This window comes from Oculina patagonica, chromosome 10, assembly GCF_052425735.1.
Source record: "Oculina patagonica isolate OP01 chromosome 10, crgOcupat, whole genome shotgun sequence".
NCBI lineage: Eukaryota > Metazoa > Cnidaria > Anthozoa > Scleractinia > Oculinidae > Oculina > Oculina patagonica.
In genome coordinates, this window is record NC_135767.1 from 17,590,385 (window position 1) to 17,609,707 (window position 19,323).

At 38.6% G+C, this 19,323-nt stretch overlaps 2 protein-coding genes across 2 annotated transcripts in view; one reads left to right on the top strand and one right to left on the bottom strand.

Annotated features, from left to right (window-relative positions):
• Positions 1-10,780, top strand: part of LOC144628755 (uncharacterized) — a 44,632-nt gene extending 33,852 nt beyond the window's left edge. Inside the window, exons 6-14 of the mRNA XM_078486874.1 lie at positions 547-953; positions 1,423-1,608; positions 1,990-2,196; positions 2,311-2,496; positions 5,566-5,760; positions 6,815-6,876; positions 7,302-7,402; positions 8,046-8,420; positions 10,257-10,780. Coding sequence (XP_078343000.1) covers positions 547-953; positions 1,423-1,608; positions 1,990-2,196; positions 2,311-2,496; positions 5,566-5,760; positions 6,815-6,876; positions 7,302-7,402; positions 8,046-8,420; positions 10,257-10,386 — 1,849 coding nt within the window. The 3' untranslated portion in view covers positions 10,387-10,780. The remainder of the gene's footprint in view (positions 1-546; positions 954-1,422; positions 1,609-1,989; positions 2,197-2,310; positions 2,497-5,565; positions 5,761-6,814; positions 6,877-7,301; positions 7,403-8,045; positions 8,421-10,256) is intronic.
• The window catches only part of LOC144628981 (CUB and sushi domain-containing protein 3-like), a 732,439-nt gene that overhangs the window by 381,007 nt on the left and 332,109 nt on the right, over positions 1-19,323 (bottom strand). The gene's annotated exons all lie outside the window — the stretch shown is intronic.

Here is a 19,323-nt window from a genome sequence, read left to right on the forward strand (position 1 = left end):
AATCTTCTCCATATCATATTGAACCATCTCTGTAGTATCACATAATATTCGAATTTACCACCAGAATTGCAATTCTTCCCACCTCAAGTTCACTTTCGTACCATTATAGAAGCTTCTAGACAGGATAAGTTTTGCATTTTTCGCAAAAGATTTATACGGACATCAAAACTACTGCTATGCCCTCGCCAGAGCGACAAACTCGTTTCAACGACAGGCACTGTTCAGAGGTGCTAAGTTAAAATATGGGATAGGGTGGTTGCATTAGAGATGATTTCACGTGCGTATATAAGTAAACTTTCCTGAATGATATTAAATTTCGTGGTAGGAAAATAAAATAATAATATAATTAATACTCAGTGGACTTGCAATTAAAAATTGGCCTGAAAAAGGTTGAAATCGTCTTTACATATAATGACGGCGGGAGATTGTTGTGAAAGGTGCCGTTTAATTTTTACAGAGTGCGTCTTTGTTGTAGTTATTCTAAGCTTGACGAGCTCGAGTCTCTTTCTTTTCCGACTTCCTTGTGCGATGTTTCTCACTCAACAGATTAATGTTCTGGACGGATTTTGGACATGAAAAGATAGAGAGAGCCACTTTATTAGGCACCCAACGCGTTACCATAGTAACATCTAATCTTTCTTGGCCATTCAGTATTGACCTTGACAGACGAAACAGACTCGTCTTCTGGGTCGATGGGAAATTGGACAGAGTAGAGTCCGTTGATTACCATGGCAACAACAGAAAGTTACTTTTTCAACGACAGCGTAATGACATCTTGTTTTATGGAGTGACTTTCTTCTCATCTTATTTATTCGTCTCTAATTGGGCTAATGGTGTCGTTTACAAATTCAACGCCACCAATGCCAATGTAGCAGCTGTGAGTAGCATTCAGATCAGTCAGCGTAGAAGAATTGATGGGCTTGTAGCGTATGACAGTTCCCGGCAGTCACCAGGTATGCACTGAAGATTTAAAAGCTTCAGTTCTGACCAGTTCCTTAAAATCTGTCAAATATTTTTTTGTCACCATGTTTCTTTATCGTATATGTGGCCATTAAGTAGCTTTTTCCGGACAGTTTTTTGTGGCTCTCAACTGTGCCAGGTGCAAAAATAGTATAGCCTTAGCTTAAGCTTTGGGTGACTGTTGAGGGGAGATCGTGGAGGATTCGGGGAGGATTCGGTCAAGCTTTTGTCACATTTCGTCGGTATCAATCGCTTCTGTAAATTTTACAACTGCCTTTAGTTTCTCATCTTTTTTTTTCCTTAACACATTTGTTTTAGTACTAACTTAGTAAACTATAACAGCTTAGCGGAGAACAGCCCACTAAAAAACCATCATGAAATCTCATTATGGACTAAAATGGAAGATTTTAAAATTCGTGTTGTATTCTTACTATGTTTATTATTTCACGTCTCACATTGTAGTTATCACGTGTCCAGCGTTACCTGCACCGTCCAGTGGAACAAGACTTGGATGCCCAGAGAATACAACAATGTATTATGATACAGTCTGTCAGTTCGCGTGTAATAATGGCTATATAGGGTCTGGTTCTCAAGTAAGAAGATGTCAACACAATGGAACTTGGAGTGGACAAGATTTTACTTGCCAAAGTACGATATTAAACTTTGCGGCATATAGTTTTTCACTATAATACCATATAAAGCTTACATAGGCGTTCAAAAATTAATGCAAATAAAGTGGCAGAATCTAAACATATTTTTCCATTCGAATGCGATCAGAGCTTTCATCGACGGTTTTTTTTTCTAACGGAGACAACTAAACAACGCCAGTATGCCTTGACTGGCTTAGAAAAGTAAAGTTTTTCAAGCAGTTGCTATTGTGGCCTATAAGTTTGTCCCAAACGTGTAATTTGGCCATTATTTACCGATATCTGAAACACGCCGAGATCTCTTGCCTAAAATGTAATGACAGAAAATTGTCGTTTAGTATTGCCTTGAATCATCCATTTATTACATTATTTTCACCAACAGTTATAAATTACACGTCGCTGACAGTAGATCCAAGCGGTCCACTGCGCATGAGCAGTTGTGATAATCATTATGGAGCAGAATGTAAACTTACATGTACGATTGGTTATCGTTTGAATGGCTCGTCAGCAGTCGCGTGCGTTGCCACTGGTAACCAACATACGGGAGTGTGGAACAGCACAATACCCACTGTGAAGGAAAACTGGAAACGTAAAGTTTAGACAATGTAATTACACAGGAAACGGCTTTCAGTGATAGCTAAAATATAATTTATTTATCTATACAGAAAATTGAGCTGTTTTTTTTTTTGGTATCACATTGTAGTGGTCACGTGTCCAGTGTTACATGCGCCGTCCAATGGAACAAGACTTGGATGCCCAGGGAATGCAACAATGTATTATAATACAACCTGTCAGTCCTCGTGTAATAATGGCTATATAGGGTCTGGTTCTAAAGTAAGAAGATGTCAGCACAGTGGAACTTGGAGTGGACAAGATTTCACTTGCCAAAGTACGATCTTTAACTTCTAGTTAAACACTGCAATGCCTTATATAGCGTGTTAAAATTCTTGCAATTAAGGTGGCAGACTTAAACAGATTTTTCAATTTGAGGGCAATCAAAACATTCATTTAAAGCTTTTTCAAACGGAGGCGACAAAACAACCCCAGTATGCGTTGAAGGCTTGTGAAAGAACAGTTCTTTAAGGTCATTGTCCGGTATTGCATTGCGCCTCCTTGCTGCGCAGAATTTTACGCGTAATTAGCGCGCGCACATAAAAAAATGGCGGCTTTTTTCTATGCGGCTTAGTCTGCATAGAAAATAAATCGTCTCTTTCTTGTAAACGAGTATGGTGACCTATCAATTTTTTTCTCATATTTTGGGTGTAGTGATCAAGTTCTTTCTGTAAAACGAAAACAGATCAATTCCTATGTTTTATGTTCGGATATACAGGAATGAAAAGAAAACCAGTTAATTTGAGTGAAGTAAAGTGTTGACAGGCCAAACACGACTCATACGCTCGTGGCGTGACAAGTGACCGCTAATTATTGTGACCTATAGTTTAGCTCTCACGAGTATATCTCTTAAAGATTTTCCTTTTTTATATGAGATGAGTGGGGGTTCTTTAAATATTTCTCTAAGTAGTGGTTGGTTATGAATGAAGTGCCATTTGCTCATTAAGATGTTTTTGAGGTTTGGTAGCGCCGGGTGGTACGTTGTTACAAAAGGCAGAATTTTCTTTCGCACTTTCTCCTTTTGTTGTAAAGCCGACTTCCGTTCAGTAAATTTGACCTCAGAAGTTATTTTCTCAATGAGATTGTGGGGGTAGCCTCTAGCTCTAAGGCGTATTTTAAAATTAGTTATATTCTCATCGAATGATTTTTTTGAGGAGTTAGTTCTTAGAAGTCTCAGGGCTTCATCTTTTATGAGTCCTTTTCTGACCCCTGCTGGGTGGCATGAGGAAAAGTGTGTGTACTCACAGGCTTCCCAAGCTCAAAAGTCGTCTTTTTGATGTGTTTTTGAGAGCCCTTCGGGCGGCCGACTCTACATACGTGGTGTATGCGACAGCTTGTGTATATAGAGAAATGTATGGGAAAATCACGGATTCTCTAAAATCGGGTAAATAACTATCTATTTTGAAATAAAGTTTACCTGCCTCAAATGTGTCGCTTACTTGTGTCTTGTGCCGAATTTGAAGCCATTCCGACGCCATTTAGCGAAGTTATTCGAAGTCGTTGTCTCCTCGCTAAATGGCGTCGGAATGGCTTCGAATTCGGCACAAGACACAAGTAAGCGACACATTTGAGGTAGATAAACTTTATTTCAAAATAAATAGTTATTTACCCGATTTTAGAGAATCCGTGATTTTCCCATACATTTCTCTATATACACAAGCTGTCGCATACACCACGTATGTAGAGTCGGCCGCCCGAAGGGCTCTAAAAACACATCAAAAAGACGACTTTTGAGCTTGGGAAGCCTGTGGTGTACTGGAAAGTCTCTGTAGGTTTAAAGTGAGTTCGGATGTCTAGAATTCCTTGGTTGTAGAATCTCTAGCCTTTGTAGACGGCTGTGTCCAGAAAGTTTACTTCTTTGTTTGAGATTTGAGCCGTAAATTTAATTGTAAGGTGGTGCCTGTTTGCAAGGACAATAAAGTCTTCTATCTCCTTCTTATCAGCATTCCAGGCCACAGTGAGAAAATGTCATCGATGTATCTTTTCCACTCAAGTGGTTTTGTTTTGCTTTGACTGATTATTTCCGTCTCAACCGAAGACATAAAGATGTTCGCAAAAGCGACGGCCATCTTCGTGCCCATGGCGGTTCCGTGTATTTGGAGGTAGTTTTTGTCGTTGAATTCAAATGAATTCTCTTGAAGGATCAGCCTAAGAATGTTTCTGTGAGAGTGTGTCGGGATGGGGATGTTGTCCCTGTAGAAATTCTCGAATGCTCTGCATACTGTACTTATTCCCTCTTCTTGTGGGATATTTGTGTATAGGCTGGTAACGTCTAGAGAGACTAGAAAAGCGCCCTCTGGAAGGGTTGTTCTTTCTATAAAGTTTATAAAATCAGTTGTGTCCTTAAGGTAAGACTTTTGTGATTGAGCTATAGGCTGAAGTATGTTGTCAACGAATGCTGATATTCGTTCGGTAGGTCCATCATTACCTGATATTATTGGCCGCCCAACCGGTGTTGGTTTATGTATCTTTGTGAGAGTGTAGAAGACGGGTACTCTTGGAGGGTTTGGAGTCTGTGATAACTACTTAACAGTCATCTCGTCAATGAAACCTCCCTGGTAGAGTTCTTTTGTTATTTGTTGAACCTTTAGGGAAGTTTCTTTTACCATTTGTTCTTCGAGGTTTGTGTAGTTGTTTCTCTCGTCTAGTAAAATCTGCCCCTCCTTTACTTTTTCTTGTTTGTGCATAATGACTGTGGTAGTGCATTAAGCGGCAAGTTATTCTATTTTCTATGTCTTTTCTATGTCGCTTATAAGTTTGCCACAAACGTGTAACTTAGCTATGGTTTACCTCATAATATCATAGGTGACAAATTACTCCATAATTTGGCGTGAAATTTTAACGTTAATTTATAATTTCACATGTGAAATTATAAAATTGCCATGGCAACGTAGCTAACGGCAACATGGCGTCCGTAGTAAAAGATGTTTTAAAGCTTAAACTTTGTACATTTTCGCTTGAATTTCATCTTAGCTAGCTAGCCTTGGCCTGTAATAAAACTTTTGATGATATTTCACATTTCAAAACGTCAAAACGACTTGTAAACTTAGGCCAATTACATAAATGGCATCGAGCGGATACACGGGTACCGTTTTCATTTCATTCAAGACGAACTACGGTTAAATGTGAGAAATAATTGACAGTTGATTTATCTTAACTTTGAAACTTTTTGTCAACAGCAAAAAGGAAACTTGACAAAACGCGCGTGAAATTATTTCCTAATTTCACTCGTCACCATTTGATTACCAATAAATATATGTCACACGCCGGGATGTCTGGCGTACAATAACTGTTGTTTTAATTATTTCCATGAAATATTCATTTATTAAATAATTTTTACCAACAGTTATCAATTGTACATTGCTGACAATAGAGCCAAGCGGTCTACTGCGCATGAGCAGTTGTGATAATCATTATGGCTCACAATGTAACTTTTCCTGTACGCTTGGTCATCGTTTGAATGGCTCGTCAACAGTCACGTGCGTTGCTCCTGGTAATCGACATCCTGGAGTGTGGAACAAAGCAATACCAACATGTGAAGGTAACAGTTCAAGCTAAAAAGTTGGAATATTTTTTTTAGATATTGCTTCTACGGAAAACGGTAGCAAAGGTATATTTGTGTTTTATTTATGTCTCTACCGATGGAGCCACCGGGTCAGCCAGAAAGTGGACGGAGAACCTTTCTTTTACCGGGGGGAGGGGGGGGGGGCTTTCGAGGCCCGCGCTGACTTTAAACGCTTATAACTTTTTAAGATTCAACTAAACCCTGCCAAACTTTGTGAGTTTATCTAAAATTTATCTGGGAATAGTTTGAGGATAGGATGTTGTGTCAAAAACTTGACATCACCATGGCAACGGCATTTTGATGCGCATGTTTTCCCAAATTTGTAATTTTGGTAATTCTATTAATGAAAATTAACTTAAATGCAATTTGTTTTAACCTTTTTTACGGTTTTAAGCACGGTTTTATTGATTTTGTGTAATTTTCATTAATTTGGGGTGGTTTTCTGCCATTTTGGAAAAATTTTGAAATCCAAGATGGCGGATCCAAGATGGTGGCTGTTTTGACATCATAATATAATTGCCACGTGTTGTGACGTCATCATCCCACGTAACTATACCAAAAGAAAGATGTTTGGACATACTTTACATCCTATAAGTTTCATTGTGATTGCTTAAATATTCTGGAAGTTACTTGGGGGGGGGGGGGGGTGGGGGCTACAACATAGGAGGATCACTTAGATTACCAGTTTACGTTCGGATTGTAAATGTGTTCGCCTATTGCAATTAAGTTTCATTGATATGTTTTTTTGCCTTAATTTAGAAGAAATTTGCGCAAGAAACCTTTCTTTACCACAAGACAAGGGCTTAACATATTTAACAGTTCTACAATTATTTTTACCACAGTATGTTCAACCTCGTTCCCAGGGTCTCTCGCCCCCCAGAGCGAGAGAAGAGTCTCTCTTCTCTCGCTCTAGGGGGCGGAGAGAGGGAGACCCTGGGAACGAGGTTGCAGTATGTTTTGCATTTTACGGCCCTTTTTTTTGCTTTTTAATTGGACAACCCTTCTACCACCTCCATTACCTCTCAAACAGCATCATTAAAGACAAGAGAAGAATCTGTCTTGTTGGAAGTTAAAGACCTGGACATCAAAAAGGTAGTTTCTTTAGTCATTAGTGTTTTCTATTTATTATTTTGCCAAAACATGAAGTCAACGATAGAAAATAAAATTAAAAAGCACGACCAAAGCAAGAAGGCTTTTGATTTATCATCATCATCATCATCATCATCATCATCATCATCATCATCATCATCATCATCAGAAGTTTATATATAAGCTTTCAGTTTCAGTGCTCTAATATAGCAATTTTCAATAAAAATGGACTATTATTTTTAAGTTTTCCTGCGACACAAATATAATTTTTGGCTGTTCGAAAATCTGGCAAAATCAGTGACATAATCTCGTTAGGTGGTTTCGCTTGAGGTCGAAAGTTGCAGCTTGTTCCAACTCAATTCGGTGCAATATTTCTCAACTTAATCTTTTAATGGGATGGACTTTTCCGTTGTCTTTTGTTTGATTAGTGGAACAAACAAACGGAGAAGGACTTTAAAATAGAAGTTGCAAGGCTGGCTACAGATTACTGTGCTGCTGACGGAACCCGATGTGAATTAATTCCAGCAAGGTAAACAACAACACAAACAAAAAAATAACAACAGCTGAAAGAAAAGCACTTACATCACCAAGAGAGTCATTACTCCTGGCCTTTCATTATAAACAAATATTCTTCTGTCTTCGCGCGCTCCATCTTCCCAGTATCGAGAACGACGTCCAATATTTGAGAGTTATGACGCAACAAAAAAAGATGAGCACAGTGTCACGTGTGTAATTCTCCGGGAGGGGGAGCGGGCTGTGCTTTGATTGGCTCTTGAGGGGTTATTGCTCTTCACTACGTACCAATGGCTTAGTCTATGCCGCATTCTTTGCTATTACTCGAATAATTTATTTGCTTATTTGCTTTGCGAACTATTTCTTTTAAAACTATAAAAAAAGAAACAGGAACTCTATACAAAAAGGTTTGAGGCATTGGAGCTAATTTTCTCAGCTTTGAAGCCCTAAAAAAACATAAAGCTCATAATGTAATCAATTTTGGTTTCGTGATGCACAAATTATGCGTGTGATTGAAGCTTGGTTTTATTAATGTCAATTTCGCGCTCAAACTACTTCTTTCTTTCTTTCTTTCTTTCTTTCTTTCTTTCTTTCTTTCTTTCTTTCTTTCTTTCTTTCTTTCTTTATTTATTTGTTTATTGGTTTTGTAACTTTTGCAGTTCCCGTGGAAAGCGGTCTTCAGACAACCTGGTATTTTCAAGGGATAGGGTTCACGTTCTTTCGGATTATCCAAAGCAACTGTCTGATGATCCTCTGATAGCGTTGATAGCTTTTTACTTACAATTTCCCCAAGCGCTTTCGGATGATATTGTTGTAAAAGATGTTCTTGTAGCTATTATGGAGAGCCATGTGTCGAGTATTGAACGGTCGATAAATGGCACCATCTTGAGTGTTAAGCCTTTGTTCTCCGACACCGAAACTACAGAAGAAAGTGACGAGGAATCCAAACCAACGACTGCCATTATTATAGGTGTTTGTGTGGGTGTGCTGGTCATCATCATTGCTGTTGTGTGGGCTTGCAAGAGAATTAACAGGTGAGAAAAAAAGAACGCAAACAATCTCCATCCGGTTAGTTAAATCAAATTAAAAAAAAAACCTTTATTAAACAGTCCTCTGTTAGGGGTCCGCTGTTAAGCGGTCGCTCATCCAATTCTCGGAAATCAATTCTCACATTTATTGTAAATAAGACCCTTTTTGAGCAGTCACTGTTTATACTTTCCCATTGGCTAATTTTATGGTATTTATCAAAGCATGTCGGTTCAATTTTGGCAGTTTACTGCTAAAATTTCTAGAAAACTTGTATTAAACGCTCAAACGCTATTAGCCGGCGGGGCCTTGACACAAGAAATAAAGGACTTTTGAGACACATAATTTTTGACTTAATTCGAATTCGTTTTGATTGTTATTTTTTTAACAAAAATAAAAAAAAAACAAAATCCAAAAAAAAAATAAAAAAAAAATAAAATGTGTTCACGTGAATTGCTTGTACGAAAAACGAACGGCCGAAATATGTTTCGCTTTCTTTATAGAACGGTTTAATTGGAATTTACCTGATTTATTTTTTCGACTAAAAAGGTGCAAAGAGCCTGAATTGTTAAAAGTGTTCAAGTTTTTTATAATTAGTTCGTAAAGTATGATCGTCCGGGTAGGAGTAGGTCTGAAAGTAATTGTTTTGGTGACTGACGTTTCGACAACTTCGGTGGAAGTCGTGAATAAGTCGTTCAGTTTGTAAGGAGTTGTCAGTTGCAAAAATCTGGTGATAGTCGTCTGTTCTAAGTTTGTGTACCAGCTTTCTAGAGTAAGTCGTGAAAAATAGTTAGTACTGTAGGTTAAGCAATCAGCAGAGTCCCTGTCGATTTTGTGGTTCGTAATGTTTGTGGTTAGAAATGTGATTGTGGACATCATCATTTCTCGTCGCTCGTTTGTGTTCAGTCAGTATCATGCTAAGGTCTCCTCCCGTCTCTGTGATGTAGGTGGCCTGGCATTCTGAGTATATGATCTTATAAATCTCTCGCTGATGACCGTTAGGTTCGTCCCTGTCTTTAACGTTTCTCAGCAAATGTCGTATCGTAGTATAATAGTTAGAGTGTCTTTCTTTGAAATGACAATTTTCCTTGTCAAATCTCTGTGTTCTTCACGGAGGAAAACGTTCTTCAAATCAAGGCCACTTAACACTTCAGACAACAATTCCTTGAATCCTGCCTCGAAGGCCGCCGTAACTCTCCGACACGGGGTATAGAGACAGCATGGCTGCAGACACAAAGACCGGAAGTCCCAGAATCTATAGCTAGGGCTGGAAATTCTTTGTATCCAGACCCCTTCATTTCTCGTGCCAGGCCCGCCAGCTGAAAAAGGCGAAAAGGACTATGGGGAGGAGAATGGCTATTAAGCAGTCAGTTGCTCAATTACCCAGCGGTGACCGTTTTAAAGACTGAGTTTTAACTGTACATATTTTTGGTGATATCGTAACTTGATTATGGTTTTCTTATTTCATCGTAGTTAATGGAATTTCTTACCATTAAGGGACGCGTACGTAAAGTTTAGAACTGCTCGCTTAAATGACGAATTCCACTTCACGACTAAAGCATGGAACACCGGAACAACCCGGAATACTCTTAGAAAGCTAATGGCTAAACCAAAAAGCTAACCACTAATCTCTGAAACTAATTAACTGTTACAAAATAAACTAACTGCAAACTAAACATGGAGTTGTTCACTCGTTCAATTCGTCATTCAAGGCAAGTAAATCTAAATCTTTCGAACGTGCCTGCAAAGTTAGTAATTCCTAGCTATGGCTGAGAGTAATTAAGTTTATTGACCGATTAATAATACACGTGTTTTTTTTTTCTCCTCAACATTCACTGACGAAGTTCAAAGAAGATGGCCGAAACGAGTAGTTACAACAACAACGCTTACGTTGGCAATACTACTAACTACATCACTTCTGAAGGACAAGTGACTGAAATGAAGAATATGGAAAGTTATGCTTTGTTAATTTAAGTAGCACATCTACTTCACCATTTATACCTTGCAATTAGTACTGGAAATCCCACGATCTCGATAACAATTCTTGATTAATAGGTACGAGTGATTTGATAAATTTAAGCTTAAAATTAAGTAGAGGATTGGTTTGAGTTTGCTGGAATTTGGGCTCATCCTCGGTGTAAGAACCTGTGAAACTCACTATTGATGTAAACAAAGATTCACCAAGACAACAAAGAACCTCGTAACAATGTAGAGCAGGAAAACAATAGCTCCAAAACAAAGAAAAATTTCAAAGGTTGCTACACCGAGGTAAAGGAATTTGGAAAAATGAAAAGTTCGATAAATTAGTGGGACAGTTAGGGCGTTCGAGTACATCAAATACAAAAGATACAACTTTTTGTTCGAGTGATCAGGGGTTTTGAGAAATCGTGGGTTTCCGCAGTACATGTTTGTATTATCTGTGTTTTGGCATAAGAGCTGAGATCAATTAAGTTAAAGGGACACTGTCACGGCGATTTTAATGCTTTTCGGTAAAAAGTACTTCAATTGGCGAATAGGTCTTCTCGTACATGAAATGCACCCAGTTCATCAAGATGGAGATATAAAGTAAATTGTTGTTGAAGGAAGAAGGGCGCCATAATAATTTTTAGGTGATTTTTCAGTCCACAAGGACAAAACTTGAAAAAATCAGCCTGACTTTTTCAAGTTGAGATCTAAAGTTCCTGATAGCATCACAATAATCACTTGTCTATCGCTTCAGTACACTTGCATGGTGATTTTTAACTAAATTGGACCACTCAGTTTCGTAGTTTCCATATGTCTTTAGCCTCTTGAGTTTTTGAAGTGAAACTGCTGACAGTGTCCCTTTTAAGAACATGTCATACAAACAGAGAAATATTTAGTCTTGCAACATGCATGCGATGCGACAAACGTTGCATCATCAGTTGCCAAAAAATGATTGCTCGTGTGGTACCTCATTATTGAAACCTGCATTGCAACATAATATTGCCATGGAAATTTTAAAAAGATAATTATTATCCTTGACTTCTCGCAACTGTTGTGGCGAGACAAGGTACTGCGTGTGACATGTCAAGCATAACTTGCAACGTATTTTCTAGCAGGTTCGTTGCAAACCAAAATTGCCAACGCGTGACACGTCCTCTGTAACTTGTAATGTTTTTCAGTCGTTATCGCTGGGTTGCAAGTTGCAAGAAAACTTGCTCGTGTAACATGGTCTTAACTGTTTAGGTTATTTTCATATTTTATATAAACAGCCTTAATGTAATTTAGGTTATTAAAGACAAAACCGGGAAATGGGTGAGGGTGGAAGGGGGCTTTACTTGACACAATTGGATGAGGGGGTGTTGCTGGTTGTTTAAACCCTAACCCCAGTTTAAAACAAGGGCTGTCCAAAATATGCTTCAAATTTCACAAAAAGTTGTTCGAAATTTCATCAAAATTTGCTCGAAAGTTGCTCCAAAAAATCCAAAACGCTGCTTTTAAATAAGAAAATTCTCCATCTATATTATGCTATGCTGCAACAAAAATATGTATTTAACACTTTAAGGCCAAAATTTGTTGAATTAAAAGGATTCCTTTCACTATTAAAAAAAAACAATCGATGACGTCATATTTGCTAACGAGTTTTAAATGCTAAATGATCCGAAGCTTGAAGCATCCTTTGAACTTTCTTGGAAAACTTCGGCAAATTTCGTTAATCTTGAAAAGTTCGAAAAATGCTCGGAAAAGGTCGTATGACCTTCGAACAACACTCGGATAATTTTCGGAAATATTCAGTCTAGAAATTGCAAAAAAGTTCTCGACATTGCAAAACGTTGCTAAAAAGGAAAAAAGTTGCTCGAAAGATGAAAAGTTGCCTTAAAGCTGCCGAGCATCTCTGGAACAGTTCAATTTAAGACACAAATACCTGACTTTCTAAACAGATTTAAGACAAAATATGACCCCTGCAAGTACAAATGTTCCCACTGGCGTCAATAGTTATTTTGTTTAACTTTCTCAGGGGGGGGGGGGGGGGGATTCGGGTGTTTTCTAAGGGTGATGGATGTATGTTTTTTATGGAAGGAAGGTAAATGTTAACAAATATTTAAAATTTATTTTAGCTGAAGTTTTCAACAATTTCTACACCATACCTAGTGTCATTGTCTTCATTTTCTATTTTATTTTTAATGAGTTATTTTTATTCATTTGTTTCTTGTGGATCAAGGGATCACCCCTTTCCCCTTGCTCCGCCTCTGTTAAGACTTAACCAGTCTTATTCTCCGTCTTCTCATTTGCTTTCGACCTTTCGTTCAAAGAACGCGTGCGTTCGCTTAAAATACGGCTGGTTGGCAGTCCTGTATCTTTTATTTTTTTTTTTTTGGTATTCGGGGTTCCTTCCTCCATAATTGCAAATGCTGTGGTAGAATATAGTGTGCAGTTTAACCGGGCTATATTTTTTCGTCGTTTCGCCACACGTTTGAGGGTAATCAGAAACTACCCAGATCCATCCAGTTTTTACCAGGTCCTAGCACGTGGAACGCTCAACAGAATGCTATAGCAACAAGCAGCCCTCCTTTAACAGTGCCGAAGAGCATTCAGTATTCACCACGCCCTGCCAGAACACCGCAGATAGTTCAGCCGTAATACCGTAAAATTCCGCTTTAAATCCCCCCCCCCCCACTCCTCCTCCGCTTAAAAGCCCCCTGGTTATAGAACTTTCTACCTGCAAACAAAAAAAAAAAAAAAAAAAAAAAAAAACCGGCTATAAGTCCCCCCGGATATAAGCCGCTCCGTTTATAAGCCCACACAAAACCTCTTACGAAGTTGTATAAGCCCAGGGCTTATAACCGAAAGTTTACGGTAGCAGTTCGACACTTGAAAGACCAGTTCACAGGCAATAGAACACAGTATATATTCGACCAGGGATAGTGTAGCTGGAAGCGCCTTGTCATCTTTCCGTAATTTAGTAAGCGTATTATCTATGCCATGGTATAAAATTGTTACAAAACACTTTCTCGTGGTATGCTATGGAATATCTCACTTGTCACTTGTATTTTGTTTTCATACACACTCGCCTGAAGGCTTGTGTGTAACTATACCGCGAAAATACAAGTTACTTGTGGGATTTTTAACAATTATTCCACGAGCGCGCGTTGAATGTGAGTTGGCTATAACGATCACATATCCAACAAGTGCGAGTGGAATAATTGTTTTATTAAAAACGCCCAAAACATTGCACTATTTGACGTCCCCAGCTGTTTTCGTTGACGCGTATCGGCTACCATATAAATATGTGGTCAATGGTATATGAGCTCATATACCATTGCCTGTTAACCAGTCAAAACTCAGGAATTGCAATATATTATTGCTATTCTTTAATAATCCTTAGTATACCACTCGAAAACGTTGCATAACTAGTATGTATTCATTTACGCATCATAGAACTCTCGCACGCTTCAAATCGTCAAAAAAACTGCAGAAAAACGAACTTAAAATATTCAAAGGCGGGTTATATGTCTAATTTATTTGTTCCAATCAACCTTTACCTTAAGGTTTGGCTGAGCCGAGCTGTTTATACATATAGCCTTAGCCTTAACGTTTTTGAAAAGGGAGCGTAAACATTTACAAAAGCAATAATTAAAAGTCAATGAATATTTTAGTATTGGCAAGCTGTGAGCACACAAACAAACATAAGCATAGGATGACAAGCCATGATCAAACAAGTGCCGTAGCAAGGGTAAAAGAAGTGGAGGGATACGCGAGCGCCGAAGGCGCGAGCCGCTAGGGGGTCTGGGGGCATGCCCCCCCCCCACCCCAGAAAAAAAATTGAAATGCTATTTTCAGCGTTCTCCAAGAGCTTTTTGTGATTTAAGCATAATATTTTTGCGAATTATTTACTTCCTACACTGTCTCAGCAAAGCAATGCACATTGAAGAGAGTATAACACTTGCAAGGCCAATTACAAAACAGAAAACTGACTGTCTCTGTATCTTGAAACCAGCAAATGTTTCACCTTTCGATTTCAGAGTCATCATAGTAAGTTCGTAGTTATTAAACTGTCTGAGTTGCCTTAGAACACTTAATTGGCACGTACGTACGTTAAAAAATGATAAGAAGTACAAATGTTATTGTTTCAATCTTCTCGGGAAATAAAGTTTTATTTTCAACATTTTATACAGGTCTGTTTTTACTTTTTGAAAAAAAAAAACAACAACAACAAAAACTGGGGCGGGAGCACGGCTTCCCCCGCCCCTCCCCTTCGTACGGCACTGTAAACGTAGCGACAACATTTGAAACAAGAAATTTTGCTTCAGTTTTTAACGACATTTAGACTAATTGGGGTAAATGACTGCATGACGTTTATTTTCAATACATCGAGAGCACTACATAAGACTGGAGGGTCTATTATAGGGGATCGTACATTCAGCCACCTCCATATTATTTTGTTCTTCCTAGACCGCAAACATCTTTCGCATTCTCCTACATGTGGAAACTGCCATATTTTACTGACCGTAAACCGCCAGATGCGAATACGAATATTTCCGCAAAACTGACACTCAAAGTTGGCCTTGGCCGTCAAACCGCAAGAATATAATTGACCTTCAGATTAATCGCCGTTTGAGCGCTTCCAAGAACTGAATCGATGGTCAAATATAGATGAAAATAATTCGTAGCGTTTACTTTGAGTTTGATACTCAATGAAAACGGTTCGAACGATTTTTTGTTTGTTTCCAAAGTTCGCCTATACCGGCTTATCGGGCGCCGCCCTAGCTAAGCTTGCATCCGTTTTAATGGCTGAAAGAGCGGTTAGTTGAACGATACTCTTGTACACGGGTTTCGTGTTAGTTTGCACACTTGATTTGCGTGTTATGAAACACACTGGCGTGTCATTTCACAAGATTACGAGTTCAGCACACTTTATTGTTCGATAAGACATGCGACTTTGTTTTTATTACGCGATACTAACAAAAGAAACGTTAATTCTTAGTCATGTATGCTTTCTAATTCAATGCTCTGAAGCCGGCATGTCTTTCGCACACGCCTATTGTTTATCTTTTTCCTTGTTTCTATCGCGGAGGGCCACAAATATGCATCTGACTTAATTGAATGAATATAACCTTCCCTGAGCTGTTATAAGCTTAGATAACGAAACAGCCATGAAAGCAAGCGGAAGAAATTTTGTGCTGTTATGCACTCTTTACATTTTCAAGTTTGCCTTTTACGATAAAAACATCGTAATCGCTTCTGGAGGTAGGCTTCATAGCTGTTAGACGTTCTTTTTTCTTTTTCTTGTTTAAAGGGACTGTGTCACGAATTAGTTTATTGTACTTTATTACGTTTTGCCAAATTCTTGCTATGAAACTTAATTTTTGCGAAGAAGTTACTTCTATGGATCGTTATGACAAAACCATAGCTTCATTACAAACAAATCTGTCTCCCGGGAGTTATAATAATTTGAAGTTACAAACAAACAAGATTGACTGAGAAACTGTTCAGCCCAACAATATTTCAAAACCCATATCGCAATCCGTTTCAATCTTCGTCGCTTTTGGGCATCCTTACCTTCTTTTGTATTTGGTGTGTTATGGAAACGTTCCTTCACTGTTTTAAGAGGTTATTATTTATTTTCAACGAATTTGATGGTCATTCCCCATGCCAAAATTTAGCTTAAATCCGCGACACAGTCCCTTTAATTTCTTGTGTCTGAGTAAATTAGCTGACCATTTGAAATTTTTCGTTTTATGCCTGTATAGCAGAGTTGTTTAATACTGTCGCACTGAACTGTGCTTTCAGTTGAATGGAAAACAAACCGATTAATATATTTTACTTTTGTCACCAAGTTAGCGTATAAAAGCCAAAATAGTTTTGAATTTTAAGATTTTTCCTTTACAAGACGATAAATGCGTGTTGAAGTTGCGTGGATAGTCTTCACTGACTAACGACTTCCTCTTTTCTTCAAACTATCAATGAAGTTTTTAAATGCGCCTGCCAATATTGTGTCATTTTTTGGCACCACATGTATCTAACTTGCGCACAAGTATTGCGTTTCAGCAAAGTAAGAATACCTGCAAAGAGTAAAACTATTTACTTTTCTGATGGTAACAGTCGAAAATACATAATCGACACACTTAAAAACGAGAAACTCTTTAATCGAAGGGTTTCTTAATGTTGGAGACATGCATTTAACCACGCTTGCGGTCCAGTATCGAATAATGGTAATATTGGGTTCTGAGTGGAAAAGAAACCGATTTAATTATTTTCTTTACTAAGTTACTAAGTAGGCGTGTAAAAGGTAGCGTTCCTTTTTAATTTATCCATTTTTGGATCTAGTTATTTCAGACGGGTTAAATCTTGTGTTAGATGGAACTAAAATCTAAAAAAAGATTGAGACACAAGTTTACTCAAATGGAAAGAAAAACTGAAACCGGTTTCAGGATCAATCTAAACGATCAACCATTGACGAAGGTGTATTGTACAGATATCGATTGCAATCTACAGATTGGTTTGTCCATAAATGAAACAGGAGAACTAGTTTTCGATTGCAAAATCCGGATTTAGATTAGTATAAAGTAACGCAACCAAAAGCTTAAGAAAATCAGTCAGTGCAAACAAAACATCATTGAGAGACAGCAGTCATTAATTTTTCTGGTTATAAACCCTAGTTTCTACTCTTTTGATTCTGTTTTATTTATTTATTTTTTGTATCAGCTTTAAGCGTCCCATGCAACTCTCCATGTCTTTTGTTTTCAACCTACTCGGAAATAGTGGCTTTGGATTACAACAATGCTACAATTTATCCGATCATCTCGAACTTATCAAGCGCTGTCGCCATAGATGTCCATTTCAGCCTGGGCTACATATTTTGGAGTGAATACCGGACACAAACCATTAAGCGAGCTAACATCGATGGAACAAATATTACAATACTTCACGAACACATAAATTGTTATGGATGCGGACTGGCAGTGGAATGGACATCGTCGCAATTGTACTGGACCAGTACTAGTAGAGGTACGATATCGGTATCAGACTTGGAAGGCAATAACAAACGTATTCTGTTCTCTTCAAGTATTGGTTCGCCACGTGGAATTGTTCTCGATCCTTTCGATTGGTAAGTTATCACCTAGCAACTACCTTTCAAGTAAATAAAAAAAGGGAAGAAGATTTTAACTCATCATTAGAAAGAAGTATTCTAAATGTTGTTGTTATGAGCGCGGGACAAGAAATATTCTGAGTCCCCAAACGTCGGATGCTCTAACCATCGAGCTGCTGAACACTATTGGCGCAAAAGGGTGATTTCTTTAGGTTTATATGTGACACGCATCCTACAAACTGCTAGGGTCGCAATGTTTTGTCTTGAAATCCAGCCAATGAAATCGGCCGTTTTAAACTCTCTTATAATAAAGGCATTTTGAAATTAAAAGGGTTGATTTGATTGGCCAGATTTCAAACTCCCTCAGTTAATATCTAACCTGTGCAAAGGCCCGCCGGTTAAGAGAGAAAAGCGGCTCTGAGAACGAGAATGGTTTAGACAGCCTCTTGTAAACAGTTAAGAAAGTTTGGTGAAATTCAACGGCACTTAGTATGTATCACTCGTGTTTTAACGCAGGCTATGTTATCACATGCTCCATTTTATTTTTTTCATTTTTTAACTCTTTTATTAGTGGTATGCGTTAGTAAAGGTCTCAAAGCCGCCTAGCTTTCATGTTGCATTTATAATGTGGGATGAAGTCATGACCGGAAGTGTAAAAACCCGGAAGTGGAGTGGCCAAAATCATTTTATTTTCAAAAACCTAAATGTGTACACTGCGGGACGTGTGCCTCGTGTCCTAATGACCGGCACCCGACTTACGGAAATTTGAACAATTCGTCAATATCCTCTTCCATTCGCTTTTTTTACGATCCCATAATATAACTTGTTTACCCCCCAAAATTTTTGAATAAGCGTTGTTTATTATGGGAACGGTGAAAACAGCGAATCAAGAGTTAAAAAGAGGGATCTCTTATATCGGTGGGGGGGGGGGGGACTTCTTTTGTTACACGACTCGAGACTGCGCAGTAGCTATCGAATGGTTGCTAAGGGCGTGGTAGACTGTATACAGCCCTCTATTTTTTTCGTGTTTTTTGATCGATGAACGCGCGGTGAGAACGGCGAAAGAACTGGACGCCTGCGCAAAACGGAAGAAGCAAAGGGGTGGGGGCGGGAGCGAAAAAATAGAGGGGCTGTAGACGTCTTTGGAAATATTGAATTTCCCGTTTCTCCAGAAACGGAAAATTGGTTGAAAGGCGGCAAAAGTGTCATTACCTTAACAACAGCCGATCATGATTGCTTGCAGGCGGCGTCTTGCGGTTGCTCGAGTTGTCATCACTATTGACATGCTGTGATTTGCGATGGATCGATTATTGGAACGCTCGTTGGAGAAATTTCAAAACGTTTCGTCGCTCAAAGATGAGCAGAAAGGTCAGAAAGAGGCTGTTCGCCACCTTCTTTGTTGGAAGGACGTAGTTGGAATTTTACCGACTGTGCTACGGCGAAACAAATGCAAGAAGATGGGAATGTTGTTGTTTCGCCGCTAAAAAGAATTATGAATGATCAAATTGAATCGCTTGGCCGGCATAACTTTGCTTCGCCGAAGACGTGTGAGGCGAACGTGACATTCTTTAAAATCGCTGGTCACGATCAACTTGCCTTGTTGGAGATTCTACGCCATCTATCGGTCGCGCTAGAGATTTCTTATTAATTCAACATTGCTTGCTGCACTTCTACGTAGCTTTAGATGCACAAGATGAACACACTCTACTAGAACGAAATTTGTCGCCTTGCACTGCAATTCGCAAATCGACCAAGACGTCTGCCAACTTTCGCCGTAAAACACCTTCGCGTTTTTGCTCAACAAATAAATTTTCCCCAAGCGAATCAAGAATGAGCACCTGTATATTCTACAAAAATCG